The sequence below is a fragment of the Terrapene carolina genome, unplaced genomic scaffold (genome assembly GCF_002925995.2).
Source record: "Terrapene carolina triunguis isolate 2854851 unplaced genomic scaffold, T_m_triunguis-2.0 Scaffold130, whole genome shotgun sequence".
Lineage (NCBI taxonomy): Eukaryota > Metazoa > Chordata > Testudines > Emydidae > Terrapene > Terrapene triunguis.
Window position 1 is genome coordinate 11,742,574 of NW_020664481.1, and position 21,047 is coordinate 11,763,620.

A 21,047-nucleotide genomic window follows, 5' to 3' on the forward strand; every position below is an offset into this window, starting at 1 on the left:
GGCTCACCGCCGCTCCCCAGGGACGGTTCCTGATTACCCACGTCGCCGGGAACCACCTGCACCGCCACCGCTCGGGGCTGCCGCGGCCAGCCACCGGAGAGCCGAGCCCGCTGCCCGGCCGGGGCTCGCCAGGGGCCCGATCCTAAGCCCGCCGGGGCCAGCGGGAGCCTGGGGGCTTTGCATCGGGCCCGGTCAGCGGCTCCGGCCGGGCACGGCAGCGTCTCACCAGGGAACAACGCGACTCCCCGGCGAGCTGCGAGCCCGACCGAGCTCGCCCCGCGCTCACCCCACACTGCGGGTCCGGGTCACGGCAGCTGCGCCTGGAGGGGCTCGGGCGCTCCGCCTCCCGCGGGGATTGGCTAATAGAGCCGTCACTCACCCGCCCCCTTCTCCCGCCTGGCGGGGCGATGGAAAGGGCAGTCCCAGTCTAGCGCTGACGTCACCCGGTCTGTCTGCCTCAGACGCCCCTTTCCAGAGGAAACTGAATCTCCTTGGACTTGAATGAGGCGGAGCGAAGGGGGCGGGGAGGGGGGAGCCGCTAGGAGCCTGCCTGGGCAGGAGCGAGAGAGAAACAAAGTCGCAAGTCTGTTTCCCCCCAGCCCTGAGCAAACTTCCCGGGCTGGCGGGGGGAGGGGAGGGAAGCCAAGCCAGCAGCGCCCGGCTCGGGTCTCCTTCTCTTTCCGTCGGGGGGCTGCCTCAGGAGCGGCTCGCAGTTCCCTCTCCCCCCCGCCCCAGGAGGAGCCCGGCTTTATGCGGGGCTGCCCGGAGCGCTCGGCTGACTTTCCGTTCTTCGCTCTCCGCTTTTTTTAAATGTATCACTTGATGGGTGTGAACAGCACAGCCGCAGCCACACAGCCCAATGTCTCCTGCACATGCAACTGCAAAAGGTCTTTGTTCCAGACGATGGAGATCAGTAAGTACTTGCGCCTTCCCGCGCCGCTCCCCGCCCGCTCCGGTTTCCTCGCTGTGTCGGTGGTTGGGGGTCCGTGTCCACCCTCCCCCCCGGAGGGATCGCTGTTTAGGGTTAGAAATACAAACTGTTCCGAGTCTTTGCTGCTCCCCGGTCAGGCTCTGAACTCCGGAGTCAGGCTGGCTTTCCCCCCCCTGCCTCCCGGAGCAGGGAAAGTTGGTTTTTAATTTGTTGTTCAAAACAAATATTGTTTAATCGCCCCCCCCCGTACACCTTTTCTCGTAACGCACCGCAGAGGAGCGAGTCGCGGTGATGACCTCTTGGCTGTGTGTGTGTGTGTGTGTGTCACTTGTGTGTGTTTTAATCCGATTTCAGCCCTCTCCTGCCTCCCTCCCCCCAATTCTCTTACTTCCTTCTCCTCCACCCTCAAAAGTGGCGGCTGTATAGGTGGGAATCAATGTATGGGGTTAAATTTTTGAAATCGCTCAGTGTATGTAAGGAACGAACTCTCCCCTCTCCCCAGGGCACTTTATGGGGGGGGGGGGGACTTTCGGTTGTACGCGGAGTCGCTGTATTAAGGGCGGATGGGAGATCGGACAGACTTCTGTGCATTCTGCTGTGTAGTAATAAGGTTGCGTTGCAGGGAGGGTTTGCTGCCAGGTTAGTGTTCCTGGGATGGCAGGGGGAGAGGGAGGTCTGTGTCTGGGGAAGGGTGAGTTCTAGTCAGTTTCAGCTGGCTGCTTCTCTTAGCTTTGTCTCTGCCTGCGCCCCCAAGGCAGACGGGGAAACAGACTGCGAGGGCTATTTAAAGCACATGCAGAGTCCCAGCGTTAGGCTGGCGGATCCAGCAGCTCCAGGCGTCCTTTCCTCCCCCAGACACACATCATCCCTCTTGTTTTATTACAACGCTTCTCCCCTCTAATTCCCCTGAACCTGACATTCCAGGTATCCCTCACTGTGATTCCCTCTTTTCCTCTGCTTTCCCCCGTCTATTGAGCTATTATATTCTCCCCCCTCCCACTCCCCATTTAGATTTTGCAAAGAGCAGGATTTTGGGGGAGTGCATTAGCTCCATTCTTGGTTATTCCGTTGCCTGTTCCTAAAGGGTGCAGTTCAGATGATGTGGCTGTGATAGGGAGATTATGCGGGTCCCACTAACCTTCTGAACTAATTCCAGCTTTGAAGTGTACAGTCAGCTGTTATTTTATATCTTGATTTTAGGAAGATGAATCAGTTAAATTGCAGAAAGACGTCTGTATTTTTCTCCTTTCTTTTCTCTCCCCCTACCCAAGACGATAACAATGGTGTAGTAGTAGCATTAAGAAGTCTCATCAATTTGTCTGGTGTGTGTGTGTGTGTGTGTGTGTGTGCTTGGAGGGGGGGGAGATACACATGTACATCCAGCGATCTAGAATTTGTGACTATAAATAGTAATCGCTAGGTCTGAGAAGTAGATTAAGACCGTGTCTAGCCTGCAGGGTGGTTAAATAAGTCAAAGTTTTCCTGCCTGTCTGAAGGGGAAGCGGGCCTGGCTAATAAGCTATATTGTTAGACAGACTGAAACCAAATACAAAAAAGCTTGGGTCTGTTCACAAAGGTCTGTGAATACCTAAGGGGTAACTGCAGGGGCTAAACAACTTGTAGAGATATTGCTGAAGGGTCAGAGTGAAGTAAAAAACCATCAGGGAATAGAATACAGCCCTTTTCTTAGTCTTTCTGCTCCAGTTTCTTTTGGTCTGCAGACATTTCTAAATATGTGTCACATCCTAAACTATTTAACATGAATGCGTTGATGTGTAGACACCTATGTATGATCATGATCACACTTGACTCATTAGCCAGTTTAACATATGCTGTTGCCACACATTGGGCTGAGTGTTTTCTCCAGGAAGACTCTGCCTGGTATTTAAACATCACAAGTACTATACAAAAGGTAAAAATAACAAAAGACCATGTCGTTCTCCATTCTGGGCGCTGTCAAGCAGTCTTGGTGTCTTGGCTTTGGTGAGCAGAATACAAACCTCCTAGACTTCCCCCCCAAATGATGTAAAGTTTTTGCTGGGAGAGCAGTGTCAGGTTCTGCCTGTCAAAAACCTCTCCTAATTAAAGATAAGTAAGTCCATTGAAATGATAGAATAGTTCCTTCATTTAAAAAGAATTGTTGCTATTTTTAATGGCTTTTCCATTCTAGCCCTGATCTTTCATCTGTTGCTGTTTAGGATTTAGAATATTTATGAGGCACAGCATCCTCACATTAATAAAACCTAGCCATATTAATGTGGTTTTGTTATAAAGCTGTGCAAGGAATTTGCTCGATTAGGAGGACAAAACTGCATTTAATGCTACCTCCATATATAATTTTGAGTAGTTTATACAATGGACAATTATCATCATCCATCTTCCCCCACTCAGCATATATATATGAAATAAATCCTTTTCAAATTCATCATTTTTTTTTATTTAGGTCCTTCCCCTCAGCTAATAATATAAACATAAACATAATGATATTTGGGCTGACTCTGAGGCAGTTTGGTTAATTTAGTTGTCTGCTCTTCCAAATAGACAACATTTTTCTCCCTTCTGATTAAGTGATGCTCAGGAGATTTTGACCCATAAGGTTAGTGTTGTTAACACTTTAACAGATAAATCTTGCTTTTAGGTATCTTAATTAGCCACTACATTTAAATTGTATGTATGCTGTAGTTATTTGGGGGTCAGAGGGCTACAGACAGAAATGGAGCAAAATAAATCCATAAAAATGGAGTAGCAGTGAGTACATTGTCGGACCAAATAGCTCCAGTTTTGTGTTTGCCATTCTGCCTTTTGAAAATGGACCGTATGGAGCTGAGATAGAAAGTGAGCTATGGTTTGGTGTGAGGGCTTTTAGTTTCAGGGGTAAGGGGTGTTTTTGTAATTTTTGGTAATTTTGTTGTTTGAGAAGTTGATTGGCTTTTCTAGCTATTATTTTTAAATGTATTGTCTGGAAACTCAATTTTGTCGAAGTGTTTCAGCCTGTGTGGTTTTTCTCCATCTAGAAGGCCAGATTCTGAGCTGATTTACACCCTGTGCAACGCTACTGGAGTCAGGGCAGAATCTGAACCTGGGTGTGTTGGTGCATTGAATGAAAAATGGAAATTTGGGGCACAGACCTGCCCTCACTTACGCTCAGGCAACCCTATTGGGCCAAATTAGTTCCTGGTGTAAGTAGGTGAAAGTAAATTGAGCTGTGCCCATTGATGTCAGCAGGGAATTTTGCCCATTGTACAGAGAGGGTTCAGGACAGCATTGGGCCCTTAGGATTTTGGATGGTCAGATTCCTGCATTTCCCTGCACATCTTGGGCTGACTCAGGTTGTTTGAATTTTGAAAAATCTATTGGCATTCACACGCTGGGCACTAAAACGTGTTCATCTTGAATTTTAAAATAAACTATGCCCTTTGTACGGTATGCACCTTTAATCTTGATTTAATCTCATTCATGTTCAGACAAAACTAAGCTGGATTTGCCTGATTTTATTAACACTACCAGTACTGAATAGATCATTATTCTTTTTTGACTATAACAGACCATGTTAGGTATGCATACCAATGGTACTATATAAATACGTAATAAAGATATGACTCTCTTTTATGCCAACCAGTGAATGAATGTAAATTATTTCTCTGTCCCACAGCATAATGAATCTGAGGAACTTTTTATTTTTTTTAAAACTAGGTCAGATCAAGGCAGTGATGATGTCAAAAGTAGCATTATTAAAAGAAATCGCATCTGCACGGTCTGTCTTTTGAAGAAAAAGTCTCTCCTACAGTCTGACTCATGGCATGAGTTTCTTTTTGGAACCATTTGGGCTGTTTTTGAATCTTATTCCTTGAGAGATATATATATTTTTAGAGGTACTGTCCATTTTCAGATTTTTCTCCAGTTTCTGAAAGACTCCGCAGCAGACAGATGCCAATCACTGATGTTGCTACTGCCTGTGTGCAACCCCAGGAAGAATTAAAAAAACTTAACTGTTTTTTTGCACAATCTCTTTCATTAAGATGGAACCAGTTTTGCTAGAAGCTTGTATGTCAGACTGTTACACTGCTTAGCTGCTCTACAAACTGTCTTTCTAATACTGCGCCTTTTTCCTATGCTGTCAGTCAATCAGCACTGTGATCCTGATCCAAAACCCACTGAAGTGGATGGAAGCCTTTTCAATGACTTCATTGGGCTTTGGATCAGGCCCATAACATTAGTTCTTCTAACTTCAGTTTATTTTGCAGTAGGTTACTTTAAATTGCTGGCAATTAGCTAATTTCTGTGAGGCCAGAGTTGTTACCTTTCCATGTAAAACGGGACTAGCTACACGAACGCTGCTCCTCGTCTGGATTTAATAGAAAAGACAGAGTTGTGCCTCCACAGGACTGATTATTAGCAGAATTTTTCACTGGCTATTTGATTTATCTTTTTAAAATAACTATTTTAACTGGCCCTAAAAGCAGTCAATTTTGTAGCTGTAAATATAGTGTAGGAATGCGGCAGGAAAGTAGCATAACTGCAAACTCTTTTTAATTTAACCCTCTCTCTGTAAGTAGGTAAACTGTGAAATTGACTCAACAATATTTCGGTGCAGTCTTTAGTCCATATGACAAGCATGAGTATTTAGACAGATTAAAGCAGGTGGCATCTGTTGATGGCACTCTGGGATTAGGATTGTAAAGGGGTTTTTTGGTTTTCTTTTGCTCTTTTTTTTTTTTTTTAACTCCAGCACTGGCAGCACTGTGACGTGGGCAGTGTAGACACGCTTTATTGCCAGGGGAGAGCTCTCCCGGCCAATCGGGAAAAAAACCAAAAACCCGTCCCGAATGAGCGGTGGTAGCTTTATCGGCGATAAAGCGCTGTCTATACTGGCGCTGTTCAGCACTAAAACTTTTGTTGCTCAGGGTGGTGTTTTTTCACACCCCTGAACGACAAAAGTTTTAGCGCTGAAAGTGGCAGTGTAGACAGCCTGAGTTGCCGTAGTGTCAGTACTCTGCGCCACGTTAAACCAGACAGACGTCTTCTCTATGGCCCTAATCAGCTGGCTGGGTGAAGGAGGTCAGGGGTGATTTTAGTGTTGGCTGAGTCTGTAAATAACTAATTATTCAGCTGAATAAACAAATCAGTGCTGCACCCTTCATTCAATAGCTCGCTTTCCTGCTTGCTAAAAACAGCAAAGCTGTTTTTATTCAGTTCCATGTTCTCCATGGACGAGTCTTGTGACTGCCCAGTTTGTCCAGCACTAGAGTCATTAGCACTGGTAATGGGTTCCTTGTGAATGCCAAGCTCTGAACTCTGCAGGGTTATTTTAGACCACAAAGGACTTTTCTGAGGAAGTTAGGCTGCCATAGGTAGGGCTGGACACCCAGGACCAGAGAATGCTTCTGTGCTTTCCTAGAACTTCAACATGCTAGCGTGATGCAGGTGCAAAACACTAATGACTTCAGTGGGAATGCTTAAGGGGTAAGGTGCTATTATTCACAGTGAGTAAGGGGCCGGTCAGTTATCTTTTACTGATGTTAACCAAAATATTCTGCAGATTTATTATTATTATTATTATTATTAAAGTAGTTAAAATATTCTTTAACTAAGGAAATGAGAACATTCTCCTTACATCCTTACAGCTGGAAAGCAGACGCTATACACAAATTTAAAAGTGGCTTAGATTGCTGGTTTTAAACCATTCTGAGTTGACCATCTGAGTGGATTTCTTTCTGAAGGTAGAACTTTTAAATCTTTGCATTCTTGAGTTTAATAACCAAATACAGATGGCTCACCCTAGTATCATGTCTCCTTTCCGCCCCCAAACTATTTCTTTACAAATCTGTGTCATCATTGACATCCTGTGTCTGTGGCAGCACTTGACCTCTTGCCCTCTGTTGACTGAAAGAATCTGAGTTACTAAAATATTGACTTTTCTGTCAAACAATATAGTTTTTGACTAAAGTTTTCATAAACAAGACCCGTACATGTCAGAGAATGGCCCATAAACAGCACAGGTCTGCTACCAGCTTTTAAAAAAGCTGCTGTCTCTTTACGCAAAGCCTACTTTGTTGCTGAAATCTCAATTTGATATATACAAACCAAAGTCAGGAGAGTTCTGCCTCTCTTTGGTTGTGTCTTTATGGGGGGTGAGGGGGAGGGGAAGTGTGTTTTTACAAAGATAGCCATCTCCTGTAAAATCCAAGAGCAGACAGGGAACAGGTTGTAGCTACTTTAAGGGAAGCACTACCAATGCTTTGTCTCCACTGGGATTTTACATTGGTATCTCGAGCTAGCTATCTCTATCTCTGTTAAAAACATACTTTTTTTTTCAGAGAAGACATAGATATAACTTACCTTCTCTCCCTACTGTGCCTAGATATCACAGGGGTCTTAAAGTGATGATTTATTATGTGCCCCAGGACAATGACTTCAATCTTTGTGCTTTATTCCCTTCATTCAGTGTTGATTATAAAAGAGATGGAGGAAGAACCAGTATCAAGTACATTTAAAAGAAAGAGAGTCAGACTTTTTTCTTCTTCTTCTGTGCTGTACTCCATGTCCTGATACCACAAGGTGGGTCAAAGTCAGGTGGCATGCATTGGAAGGGGGGCACCTGAAATCATGTATGATGCAAAGCACTGACATGATACAACTAACTCTTCTTTTCGGTCGGTATCGTGGTAGACTTAGGAGAATATTTGACACGATAAATTTTGTTACTCTGTGTCATGGAGGTGTGTGTCACCCACTGAATAAGTCCTTTTTTATTGTTTTTAGGTGTACTGAAATTATATCAGGTTCTTGAATACTAATGATTGGGGTGCCTGATGGATGTTGTAGAAATGCATTTGATAAATAGCTACGTTAAGTAGGGACTGAGGTTTTCTCCGCATTTTTCAATATTTAAAAAAATAATTTAGCTTGACTTTCCTGATTTCTTTGAAAATGTAAGGAGTAGGTGCCTAAAAGAAGTAAGTTCTCCTTTTAAATTATTATTGTTTTTCTTTTGCTGTTGCTCTCCGAACATGCTAAAATCTCTCGGTCAGAGAGCTGGCAGGCTCAATGGAATCCCCAAATGAATTTGAAAACCTAAATTATTAATGGATAGAAATGAGAAGGCCTTTCCAAGGGAACCACGTAAATACATAGTGACTCTCACGGACAGTAACTGCGGTGATCTAGATTTTTCCCAGGTGGTAAATAGTTGTACAGTCACAGGTGTTGGTCTTGTATCAGTTTAATATTACCAGTTAGAATTTAGTAACTCTGATCAGCTAAAGGGCTATTTACTTGTAATGGTCTTCAAATAAAAAACATCTTTCATTGATGAACATTTGCTTTGTATAAAGAAATGGCATGTGTGGCACACTTTCGAATCCAGTACTTTAAGTTCTTTGGTTCAGATGGTTACAATATGTCTGTTATCAGCCGTATTTATTTTGCCTTGTTACTAGCAACTCCTGGCATGGAAGGCATACAAGTAGAGATGTACAAGGGACCCTCTGCTGCATTATGTATATTCTTTGTTCACATGGGTATACGCCTAAACAAACATGCAGCAAAGGGGCAATTAATATTAATGGGAGTTGTATGCAAGCACTAAGACCAAGATCCAGAGAGAGAATGTGCCAGTTCGTTCATTAGAGTCAGGGGTTGGAGGGATGGCTCTGTGACTAAATTGCTGGGTGATCTTGGTCAAGTCATTTGGGGCAGATCCTCATCTGGTGTAAATGGTGATAACTCCACTGAGATGAATGAAGCTATAATCATTGACAGCAGCCGAAGATCTGTTCCTTGGAATCAAATCCCTGTCGCATTGATGTCAATGAAAAGTGAAATCCTGGCCCAACTGAAGTCAATGGGAGTTTTTTCACTGATTTGAGTGGAGCCGGGATTTCATCCCAAGACTCCATTGAACTTCAGTGAGACCAGGATTTTACCCTTCGTCTCACTGTGCCTATGTTTCCATCTGTAGCTTCTTCCCTACTTCACTGTTGCAACAGTTCGTGGTCTTTGATTGAATTCCTTGAAGAGTGGTCAAGGTACAAGTGCAGAATATTACATTGTCCAAACACATATACTGTACAAATATTGATAGTATTTGAAAGGCTAACATAGTCATGTATAGGGTGGGAGAGATATAATTTGTATACCTGTTGATTCCGAAGTGTTTTCAACAATTCCAAAGGACTACAGATTGATTTTATTTTTACTTTTTTGGTAAAAGGTAATTTGCTTAACACTGCCAAAATGACTTAAAATAAACTCAATGGACTTTCTGAAGGCTATTGGATAATTTGAGGAGGCAGTATCTCTTTTCAGATAAATTTCAGCTGTATCAGTTACCCAAATCCTCTGAATAAGGATGACAAACTATTCCAGGTAAAAGGGGCTTTGATGGTTTGCCAAGGAATATAGCTTAGAAGGCAGCACTTTGATCTGCATTTTAAATGTTTCTTTGTAATGAAATTTTTTCATAATTTTCTTTCTAAGTCTGTGATGCAGAGGTTTGTTTTTTATTAAAAAGAATAGCAAAAACATATTACCAGACATTTATTATTAGTTCCTCATCTGTAAAATACAGGATTTCGAGATCTCCTGATGAAAAGCGCCATATAAGTGCTAGGAATTATTATTTATTATTTTTTGTCTATCTTGGAGCCAGCTAAAAATTCTAGCTCATCACATGTAGTGGTATACCTGCTAACGGCATGATTACGCCAAACAGGAAATTAGTAGAGATGTTAATTTATTATCAAAGCTTTGAGTTTCTTTTGAATACACTAACTTTCTCCAGTGAGAAACCTAAACTGGCACTAGCATTTTGAACACTGTATATTATACAGGACTTATCTTGACTGTCTCCCTTCTACCTAATGCTGAGGGTCTCTGATTTAGATTTTTCTCCCTAAATAAGACACTTTTTTATTATTTAGCACATAAATCTGCTTAGTCTTGTATCTCACATATTCGAAGATAGTGACTTAAATGAACATTTCAGACATTTTGTACAAATAATTTGCTTGGTTTTCTCTAGTTGTTTCAGAATCTTTTCTACAACCTCCACCTCACCTTCCTAACCAAATTAACAATTGGTCCCCAGAAAAAGTCTAGGGTGCTTGTTACCCACATAATCTCTCACATATGCGAAATGATGGCTGTTGTGTTTGATGGATGTAACGTGGATCCAGGTTTATCTAGAACAGGGATCGGCAACCTTTGGCACGTGGCCCGGTTTGTTTACTTGCTGAGTCCGCAGGTTCGGACGATTACGGCTCCCACTGGCTGCGGTTCGCCATTCCAGGCCAATGGGGGCGGTGGGAAGCGGTGGCCAGCACATCCCTCGGCAAGTGCCGCTTCCCGCAGCCCCCATTGTCCTGGAGTGGCAAACCGCGGCCAGTGGGAGCTGTGATCGGCTGAATCTGCAGATGCGGCAGGTAAACAAACCAGTCCGGCTCGCCAGGGTGCTTACCCTGGCGGGCTGCGGGCCAAAGGTTGCCGATCCCTGATCTAGAAGAAAGGTGGATAGAAACACAGAAGACATTTTAAAAAGGTTTAATTTAATTTACTTCTTGAACATAATCCTTCTTTCTTGAAGCTGATCTGTGCAAGATTTATTTTTTGGTTGGGAAGCTGATGTCCTTAAGGATGAGGGCCTAGAAACCAGGCTTTCGCAAATAGCTTCACCAGTGCCTTCTAGTACTGACTTGTTGCTTTTCTACTGCTCCAGTCACAGGACTTTCTAGGGCAGAGATGTCCAACTGCCCCAGACTGGTAGCTTTCTGCTTGTGGGCACTGGTCAGCTGGTGTTTGGAAGAGACCAGCTCCATTCCATTTGTAATCTAAACTAGCACGTGAATCCAGGTCTCCAGATCCATGTAATACTTAGTCTCATATGAATGCCTTAGGACAAACAATGTCTTGTATATATTTAACTTGTATTTTTCTGCATCCTTCTCTAGAACTAAAATGTCTTCCTTCAATTTGACTTTATTATACTGTGCACGTACTTGAGATTGGATGCTGATATTGGGCTTATGGTTGCTCATGGCCATGTATCTTGTAAAACCTGCAAGCATGGTAGCTGAATTTACAAGTGATGCGTGCTCACATGCCTGATATTGGCACTGAGTCCTCCTAAACCTTATTTCTGTTTTATGACCTAATAGTAATTTTGCAGTATGTGTAGTAAAAATTTTGAGAGTCATATATAATTTATACAGTAGAACAGTACCCTTGAACTTTAGAATTTTTATTTGATAAGGTGCATTTATGCTGTATTTAGAAGAATTATTTTTCTTTTTTGAGATGCATTTTAATGTCAGTTGGACTATCGATTTTTCATACTGAGATCTAGCACATAATTTTTAACTTCTCAAGATGCTTGTTGAAGTTATTCTGTATGTATTGGTGTATTTCTGTAATGCCTTCAAATTGTGTGTGCGCGCAGGCATGCACAATAGACATACAATGCTACACAAATCACTTAACAAAGTTGACCATGATTCTCAATTATATATGGTTAATTTAGCACTTAAAATACATGCACAAAAGCATTTACATGTGCAAACATGGTTGCTGATGCCAGGCTATTAGTACTGTTTGTTTGCATCTGCAGCTTGAAAATTTGGGCATGTAATATGGAATTGCCCTTCAGCAGGTGCAACTTAATTGCCCACATTTGCAAACTCGACTCATGCAATCCAACAAGTAGAATTTAGCTTGATGATTAAATACGCACATACAAGCTGTTGATTAACCAACAGTTTTAAAGTTACTAAAAGTGAAAATATTTAATTACAAAAATCTATATACATTTGCAAGGATATATGGAGGAATTTTTTGTTTTGTTTTTTGTTTTTTGGGGGGTCTTGTATCACTTCTTCACATTCTGTCCAAAATGTCAAGTAGACACTTTGATACTGTAAGCTTCTGCAAACATTGTCAGAAATAATTCTGTAAAACTATTAATCAACTTTGCATGACACTGTGCAAACAGACTGAGTAATTTCTTTGTTCTTTTCTTTTTACTTTGTAATTGGTGTCTGTAAAAGCCCAAAGGTTTGGTCTTGTGGAAAGCATGATTCATTTATTGGTGTCTGTGCCGACTAGTTATCTTTCAGTAATTCCAGAGTAGTGCTACAAGCCAAGAGTGATTCATACATGGCTAAGTGCACAAACAAATGGGGTCATGGCCATCTGCAGAAACTTTTCTAATCTATTTATGGTATCGGAGAAAGAAGTGGGTGTATTAAGGATGATGGAATAGGTGTCAATTACACTGGTGAATGTAACCAGTTAAACAACACTAACCATTACTTAAAAACCACTTTCTGCTTGTTGCTAAGGCTCATTACAATAGATTACATTTAAATGCTATCATTTCCACTTAGTGTATCTGACCCAAGTGTACTGAGATAGTGATTTATTTATTTTTAACAAACATAACTACAGTGATAGTTCCCTTCAACCAACCTCAAAATCTAGAGGCTGACATTAATTGTCTTTGTAGATAATGGCTTAACCCTTGCTCTCTGTTATCCAGAGTTGCACTGGTATATGCCATTATTCCATTGCACTCAGAATTTGGCCCAATACTTGCATGTTCATGAGCAGGGATAGTATTCCATTTTTACATATCCAGCAAAACTTCCATGGAACAGCTTAGAAAAGTAAACACAGTGAGCAAGTGGGTTGATTCTCCTCTCAGATGCAGCTCCATTGGCTTCCTTGGTGTTATCCTGTCTGAGTGGAGAGCTGGTTCTAGTCAGGACATCTATTCTGGAGTGACTTTTTCTCCTTTGCATTTGACTAGTGATGAGAATTAATTTCACTCTGTGCTCAAGTGAACAAATGCATCAATGCTAAGTGCACCAAATATTCAAACTGTGCTCTGCTCAGATAGAAACTCCTGCGTTCTGTCTTGTTTGGGGGATTCAGAGTTGCCTCAGCGTTGCTTAGACGTGTAGTAAAGCCAAACACAGGCACCGCCGTGGCACTTGTTGTCTATGCTGCCAGAAGCAAGAAGGGGGTTTGCGGCGGGTGGGAGAGAAGGGAAAGTCCTAATAAGAGTATCAAGGGACAGCTGTTGTAGTAATAATAATACCTAGCTCTTATAGTGCTTCTCCTCTGTAGATCTCAAAGTGGTTTTCACAATCTTAAATGTATTTATCCTCACAAGAGCCCTGTGAGGTTCTAGTATCATTACCACTTTTACTGATTGGGAAACTGAGGCACAGGGAGGCTAAGTGACTTGCTCGAGGTCACAAAGGGTGGAGCAGGGAATTGAGCCCTAAATCCTAAACTAGTGCCCTAACCACTGGACCATCCGTCCTCTTGCTGTCTGTCGACTACGACCAGCTTGCCAATGTGGGAAGGACTAAGAGGCACATTTTGGGCCACAGAATCATCTTTAATCTTCATGCAGCCATGAAGCCAATGAGTTCTGCTGCAGGTGTAGGGTCGTATATAGCCCTTTTGTCTTAAACTGAAATGCTTCACGCATGAAATAAATGTGGTGTTATACAAGACTTAACACTTGCAGTGTACAGATCTCAAAGTGCTTTGTAAATACCTCTCACAGGGAGGTGGGTAAGCATTACACTGGAGATGGGTTTGAGTGGCAACATTAAATGTAGTTCATGAAATTTGCAACATGCCCAAGTTCAAGGGTACCCCTTTCCAGGAGGGGTTGATTTCGTCACATCTGTGGTGCACCTAGCTTACAGAAGAGTAAATTGAAGCCCAGAGATCAGTGGCTTGATTACTCAGTAAGTTGAACATGTGCACTAGGGCTGGCTGAGAAATGGGAATAATTTGGCACAAACTTCATCAATTTTTGAAATTGAAATTTTAAACACTTTGACTAAAGTGGACATAAAAACGATCTTATTGGGTCAGACCAATGGTCCATCTAGCCCAGTAGCCTGTCTTCCAGCAGCGGCCAGTGCCAGATGCTTCAGAGGGAATGAACAGAACAGGGCAATTATCGAGTGATCCATCCCCTCTCATCCAGTCCCAGTTTCTGGCAGTCAGAGGTTTAGGGACACGCAGAGCATAGGGTTGTGTCCCTGACCATCTTGGCTCTTTTGTATACGTGCTGTGTGTGCACCCACAAATGGCCCAAACAGGAAATAGACTCCAGGAGGAGAGCTGACGTGAACTTTTGCTCAAACACTGATGAATCTCTTCTGATGTCTGAATTGTATTCCTCTCCCACTCTCACTTTATTTAAACTAAGAGACTGGGTAAGTCACATGCTAGACTTACCTGCAGGGTGTGGGAAGGGAGCCATGCCATTTGGATCAAGTCCCATGAGACTTCTAGCCATTGAACATTGGGGCCAAAATTTTCAAACCTGAGTACTTAAATTAATGCTTCTAAATCCATAATTAGGATCCTAAGTAAGCGTAGCACATCCTGATTCTCGGATGTGCTGGACATCTGTGGTTTCCAATGACTTGAATAGGAGCTGCGGGTTCTTGCAACCTCTGAAAATGCTTTACTGTTCTCAGTCCCAGGGCTAGGATTACACTCTTAAAGTGAGATATTTTTTCTAAATGCTCAGCATTGGCCTAACTCTGTGTTGAGAAAGTTTGAAAATTCAACCTTTAATGTGTTGGGTTGGACTTTTTTTTATGTTATTTTATTTTTTAAAAAACCTTCAAATGGAAAACACAGTGAAGTCATGTCCCAAACCTCTCCTGCTCTCCACACACCTCACCTGTTCTGCATTCCACATGCTGCTGTTGCTGATCCTAGACACACACTAATGTCTAGTGGAGTTACTCACACAGACTTGGCTAATCTGAACATTCCTTTGGTGTGTGTGGCCAAGGGTGGGGTCCCCTGGATGGAGTTAGTGGTTTAAAATACAAAGGCCCCTGCTGCCATCACATAAGTGCAGGAGCACCCACAATACAGTAGCCATGCTCTCCGTTAATCACATGCACAAAGGGGGTGGCTAGGTGGGAAGAGGTTTGATCAAGGGCCTTGTGGAGATGAGATGAATTCATAGAGGCCTTGGCCATCCAGTTTCCACATTGGGGGGACGGGGAAAGGATTTCTGAGCAGGAGAACGTTCTCTAGTTCTCAGTAAAGCATTTGGGGTGAAATCCTGGCCCTCTAAGCAACTGGGAGTTTTGCCATTGGCTTCAGTGGGGCCAAGTTTTCTAGTGTCTCTGTGCTTGCTCTGGCCTGTTGGTGCACGGTAGGCTTGATGCCACTTTACACCTGCTAGTGCTTTGAGAAGGCAGTGATGTGAAACGTGCACATTATAGGCCCAATTTTCAGAGGTACCAATGACCTCAAACTCCAGGGAAGTCAATGGGAGCCGCAGAGGCTCTGCTCCTCTGAAAACCAAGTCCTAAACCTTTTGTACAGGTGTAGGAAATGCTGCGGTTCCCCCTCTCCTCCTTCCCATGCCTGAGAGGGAGCAAACAGCCTCCCCTCCGCCCCTACTCAGTGTCTCAATTGGCCTGTGTGCTCCACTGGCTCCAATAGCCCCCCCAGCATATACAACATCGGTCCCTTCAAAACTGAGCTCAGCACTGAGGGAACATTGGCCAGTAAAGTTCCCCCTTTATAATACTTAACCATAAGTCACATTGTTCTGTTTTACTCATTCCAGAGTGAAAATTAGCGTAGGTTTTAATTGTTCCCAGTTTAGGATACGGTATCTCCTTTGTACTTGTCTTAGACCTGTAGTGGAGACTTTTAAGGAAAGGTTCCTTTCCTATGTGGTACTGTATACCTTGTTGGTATATAGTAACTTCAAAGACTAAAATATTCTCGTTTTGTCTCCCTCTCGTGCTCCAAGTTTAGTATAATATTTTTAATGATTTTAGCTGTTTGCATATGAAGCGATGAAGTCTCATTCTCCAACCCTGGAATGACTGATTCTTTGCAGTATATATGAATTGCTCTTGCTGCAGCTTTTGCCATCATATCTTGCCGAGGACTTTAATCATGCAGAATTCTAGGGCCGTGTCACTGAAAATACTGTTCTCATCGGACATGTGTCGGTCATTGCCACAGGACTGAGTTGTGAGGAAAAATAAACATAATGGTCAAACTGAATTGGATAAATTCACTATGTCCTTTTATTAGTTTTTTTTTTTTTAAAGAAGCTGCATTCATTGATATTTAAGTTTTGAAAGAAGGTATTTCAAATTTGAAGGAAACATGCGTGAATGGGTCTAATTTAGTTAGTCAGTTATGGAGCCAGAGGGGAATGGGCCCTTAAGTAGGAATAATGAGTAAAGAACTAGCCTTTCTTGAATAAGAGTAGCAGTTGTACCCGAACATTAAGGAACTTCTTTATTCACTTGACCATCAAGCTTTGTTGCACTCCAAATGACAAGTGCACTTCAGTCTCAAAGAGCCTATGGCTTTGAAGAAGTCTTGCATCATCCTATACAGTATTTTTTTTTTATGCACTTGGCATAGGTAGGATCAGAATGTGCTCTGTGTGTGTGTGTGCGCGCGCGTCTTCCCTGACTACATGTCTAGGAATATTTTTTACTGCAGCCTTGTATTAGTTTTGCAATAAACCAAGCCACAGTCTCTTCCAAAAAAAGATCTTAGGTGCAAGGCACAGTCCACTTAAATGGAAAAAAAAACCCCACCACCAAAAAACCAACAACAAATTAAGCAAAATTTGAAATTAGCTGTTACAAAAATAGGTACAGTAGGTCTGTTGCACAATGGTTTTTATGGCTTCTAATGTTAAAATAATAAAATCCTGTATCCAGATCACTCTGAACTGAAAATATGAGGGGCATCATAAGGGGAAAAAACAACAACCCTAAGATAATAGGAATAAAGTTATAGGAAAAACATTTCCTGTTTGCCAAACTAAATACATTTGTTATATTTTGTTTTGCTTTTTGTTTTTTAAGAAGGCTGGGAGATGACATTCCTCTTCGTTGTATTTGCAAGCCAAACTATATCTGTAATGTTCATTCTCTCAGTATTTGGTGGTGGGCGGAGTGTAACGACTTTTTTTTGTTAATTGTTGTAACTACTGGAAGGTGAAAAATGCAAACTCTCTTGCAGCTGTATTCTCTAATTGTACCGATGCCAAGAGCTGCAGCTCAGTTTTCTAGCTTGATCAATGCTGTTAGTTTAAGTAGTTGGATAATTTAGTAGCTCTAGGCACTTTTGTCTGACTAGCGTGAGCCTGGATTGCTTTGTTTGCCCCTCTTGGGAAGGAGAGGAGGGGACTTCCCTTTGAATACAAGGTTTCCCCTGCCTCAAACAACTGTCAGCTGACACTTTCTGTGGCCGATACCCAACCCTTTTGGAATTGAGGGACAAAGGAAACCGTGGATATGATGCTTTGACCTTGCAGCCTCACATTAAGCTAGATACTCTTTCCTGTTGCTGTATAAAGCCTTTCACTCTCCTTTCTGGAGGGGCATAACATTCGCCCTTCATGCAAAGCATCTTCTTTTCTTTTTTTCTAATTGGGCTTGCTTACCAGGTATTGCCCATGAAACTAGGCACTAGGTATTCACGGCAAAGCGTCCATCCATACAGCTGTTAAATAGTGGGATGAGCACTCCTTCCCTTTATTCAACCAGTCGTTTAACAGTTTTTCTCTGTCCTGGGAGTTTGTTTGGCCTGTCTTCAACTTTGGCTAAGGAGTAGCCGGGTGGGACTATGACAGATCATCTTCCTACGATGTACAGGCCTCTGAAGGGGGAAAACCACGTTTCTTTTCTGAACAGCATCTTAACCAATACAAGAAATGCAGCAATAGTGACTTCTAGGAAGGGGAAAAAAGGAAGTTGAGGTATAAGGGTAGACTTGATCACTATTCCGCGCTTTTCCATTTAATCTCTCAAACAGGGTTTCAGAGTGTTCTCCCACTCCTAACAGGAGAGGAATATATATACATACATTATATATTTTTCAAACACTTTTCCTTTCTTGTAAAGAAAGGATATGATTATTTAGGAGAGAAAGGATGGGTTCCTCATATTGCTGGAGAAAACCTTCTACCTAGCATTCAGTTGCTTCAGTGGAATATGCTGCAAAAGGTATAGCTGACGTTTCTTTAGTCCATGAAGATTCATTTAAAAATAAATTAAAAGTTCCAGCTGCAAATGAATGAGCACACTTGGGGTATTGGTTTGTGCAATTTAAAAGCTGTCCTTGCATTTCCAATGATATTATAAGTCATTTGCTGACCCAGCCTCTGTTGGCTATCATGGGGAGATACGGCAAGGCAGGGAATCGATTGCAGTATATCCGAGTGTATTGGCTTTGCTTACCAAAGGCCATGCTGGTTACAAACATTGATGAAAGCTGAAGACTGATGCTCATATGAGCAATCCTTAGAGAGCATAGTCTCCCCCCAACCTTGTCATTGAAATCTCTGGATTTCGGCTTATTTCTGAAAAGTGCTCTTCTTGAAACTTAATACACCTTTTAGGATGGCCATCCACCTTGAAGACAGCATGAAGCCCTGGTTCCCAGCTTGGCCGCGGACCTGTTGTGTGACTATTGGCAATTCTTTTCCCCTCTAATCATTATCCATTTTAGGGCATGTCTACACATGGAGTTATTCTGGAATAGCTATCCTGCAGTAAATCCACACTCTACCTTATGAGAAAGAGAGAGATTTCTGAAAGGCTCTTAATCTTGAGATCTGAGAATACTCATTGTTGTTAAACCAACGGGCTTCTCTGTAAGGAACTTCTCTACATCAGTAGGTGACTGTGCCTTTACAAAGTAGGGAAGAAGTGAGCCAGCACTCGAGAAGAAAGGAGGCTGCTACTTCCAGGGAGTAAGAACCAGGTGGTGGTTGACCCGGAGTTCCTCGCTAACCACAGGGATGTGAGATTGTGATGCCTAGAGCCTTCTGGCAGCCCTTGGAGGGAGAATGGGGAAGGGCTGTTCCAAACTAAATCTGAGTCGAGGCTTATTCACTGCATTTCCTTGCCCTCTATAACAAACTACTGGGAAGCTGCTTTCAACGGTGCCAGTTCCTGGAGCTGGGCTCCAGTGTAAGAGGAGAAACCCCTCCCCACCACAGTCTCACTGCCGCGGTTGTCACTTCATAGCCCTTTGAATATTAAGGGTTTGCTTGTTTTGAACTCCCCTTATTGACTAAAACAAAAGAGTTTATCCAGACAGAGATCATACAGATGCATCTTGTGCCAAATGTATTTTGGACCTTGAAACATGGCTGCCCCCTACATAGACTTATTTTTTTAAAATGCACTTAAGCTGTGCACTCCTCTGTTTTGTAGGCAGTCCACTCGGTTGTACAAACAGTATAAGATGAAACCACTAGCAGCAGCAGGTGTTGGCCAAGCCAGTATAATTACCTGTTCTTTGTTCCTGCTTGTAGATGGAGTTTGTGGGCCACCATTTAGAACAGTGGTTCTCAATTTAATTACCATTGTGGACTGCATATGCAGCTCTCTCTGTGTTATGTGGGTTGCATCCATACAATATACATACTATCTGTATGGCCCTGAGGATGTCACATGGGCTGGGTGCTGATTGGGCCACTGGTTTAGAGGGTCATTCAGTAGTAGTGCAGCCACAGAAGTGATTGGGCACTGATCCATGGCGACAGTTCACTGAATGTTCTGCAATGCCCAGATCTCAGATCTTTCCTCTAACAATGAGGAGTAGTCTAGAAGGGATGAAAGGAGAGGAAAGGGGTGGTGGCTCAAGTCCTTTGCAAGAACTCACTTTGAACATTGCTCCTTGATAGCCTCATTTATATTTAACACTATGTAAAATGGGTTATACAAATTAATGGACAAATATGAGCATAGGATAGCCAGATGAGGCGGGGGAGAAAGGAAGGACGTAACTTCCTAAAATCCTGCATGATGACACAAACTCCAGACTAGCATCTCCCACACAACCAAGGCCAGTCCCAAAACCTCTTGGGTAAGTCATATGGGCAGATAACGTGTGTGTACACTGTGTGGCATATAAGTGATGGCCACCCTCGTGGTTGACACATCAGTGATTGAACCAGAGACCTCTAGAGCTAAAAGCATGAGCTGCTACAGCTTGAGCTAAAGAACCAGCCTCTGTAGCTACCGGCTGTAACAACTCATCCTCTGTGGATTGGCATGGGGGTGGGGAGGGGTTAGGGGACTGGTAACACACTCAGAAGTGGGCTACATATGCACCGGTAGCTGAATTTGAAGTGGTGTGGGAGGGAAGTAACCAACGGCTGCTTTCTTACCCCATATAACCTATCCCAAGTGTGACTGATCCTATATCTAGCTATTTTTGTAGGTTTTAGAAATTGAAAGCAGTTGGGTATCTTCACTTCACCTAACAGGCTGTGAAAGATCAAGGAGGCGGATAGAACTTGTCACCACAAGTGGGTGTTGAGCTTGGTAGATTTCTTTTCCTCTCCATTCAAGATAAATGTATGAGATGCTGCTTCCAATCAAAACTTTATTGCATGCACATGTGCTACTATTGCACACTGCCCAGTGAATCCCATATGCCCAAAGGAAATGGAGGGTACAGTTTACATTTTACAAGATAACTTCCTAATTCCTTCTGTGAACAAGGAATTGATTTGCAGTGTATCTGAACTTGTTCCTGTAAAACAGAGTGACTTAAAAGCAGTGAGTAGTAGACTCTGAGCCTAGAAATCCCAAGTTGTTTAGCTACTGCGGTAATTTACACTGACACTCTGACCCTTAATCTCTTTCTAGGGTGAAAAAGTTGCCTATCTCTGTCCTCTCAGGAGCACTGAAAGTAATTGTAAAGGTCTTTCAGGAGAAAGGCTGTGTTAACATAACCTTTTAAATTGCTTTCTAGACTGGTTTCCTGTGCTTGTCACTTGCCATCTTGCAAAGGAAAGGCTGGGAGGAGAGAAAGGTGCAATGCAGCCTTTGACTTGCTAGGTTTGGTGTTTGATGTCTCTGGCACATGTTGCCCTCTTGTTTATGCATCAAATTTAGACTAATACAGAAAATCTCCTACTATGCTAGGCTGGTAGTCTTTAGCTGTATATGCCAAATAACACTCACTGGCAGGACATTACTCCTCTTTTCTTTCCCCTCTCTGTGAATTGTGGCTATGTGAGCGAAAGAGCTCAGTGTATATCACAGTGGTGCCCAAATTGTTTACCTGTGCTAATAAT

The 21,047-nt window shown here is 42.7% G+C and overlaps 1 protein-coding gene across 2 annotated transcripts in view; it reads left to right on the forward strand.

Annotated features, from left to right (window-relative positions):
* Positions 1-431: 431 nt before the first annotated feature.
* Positions 432-21,047, forward strand: part of PMEPA1 (prostate transmembrane protein, androgen induced 1) — a 64,427-nt gene continuing 43,811 nt past the window's right edge. For both annotated transcript variants that reach the window (XM_024201706.1, XM_024201707.1), the window contains exon 1: positions 432-913. In XM_024201706.1, coding sequence (XP_024057474.1) covers positions 811-913 — 103 coding nt within the window. In that variant the 5' untranslated portion in view covers positions 432-810. The remainder of the gene's footprint in view (positions 914-21,047) is intronic.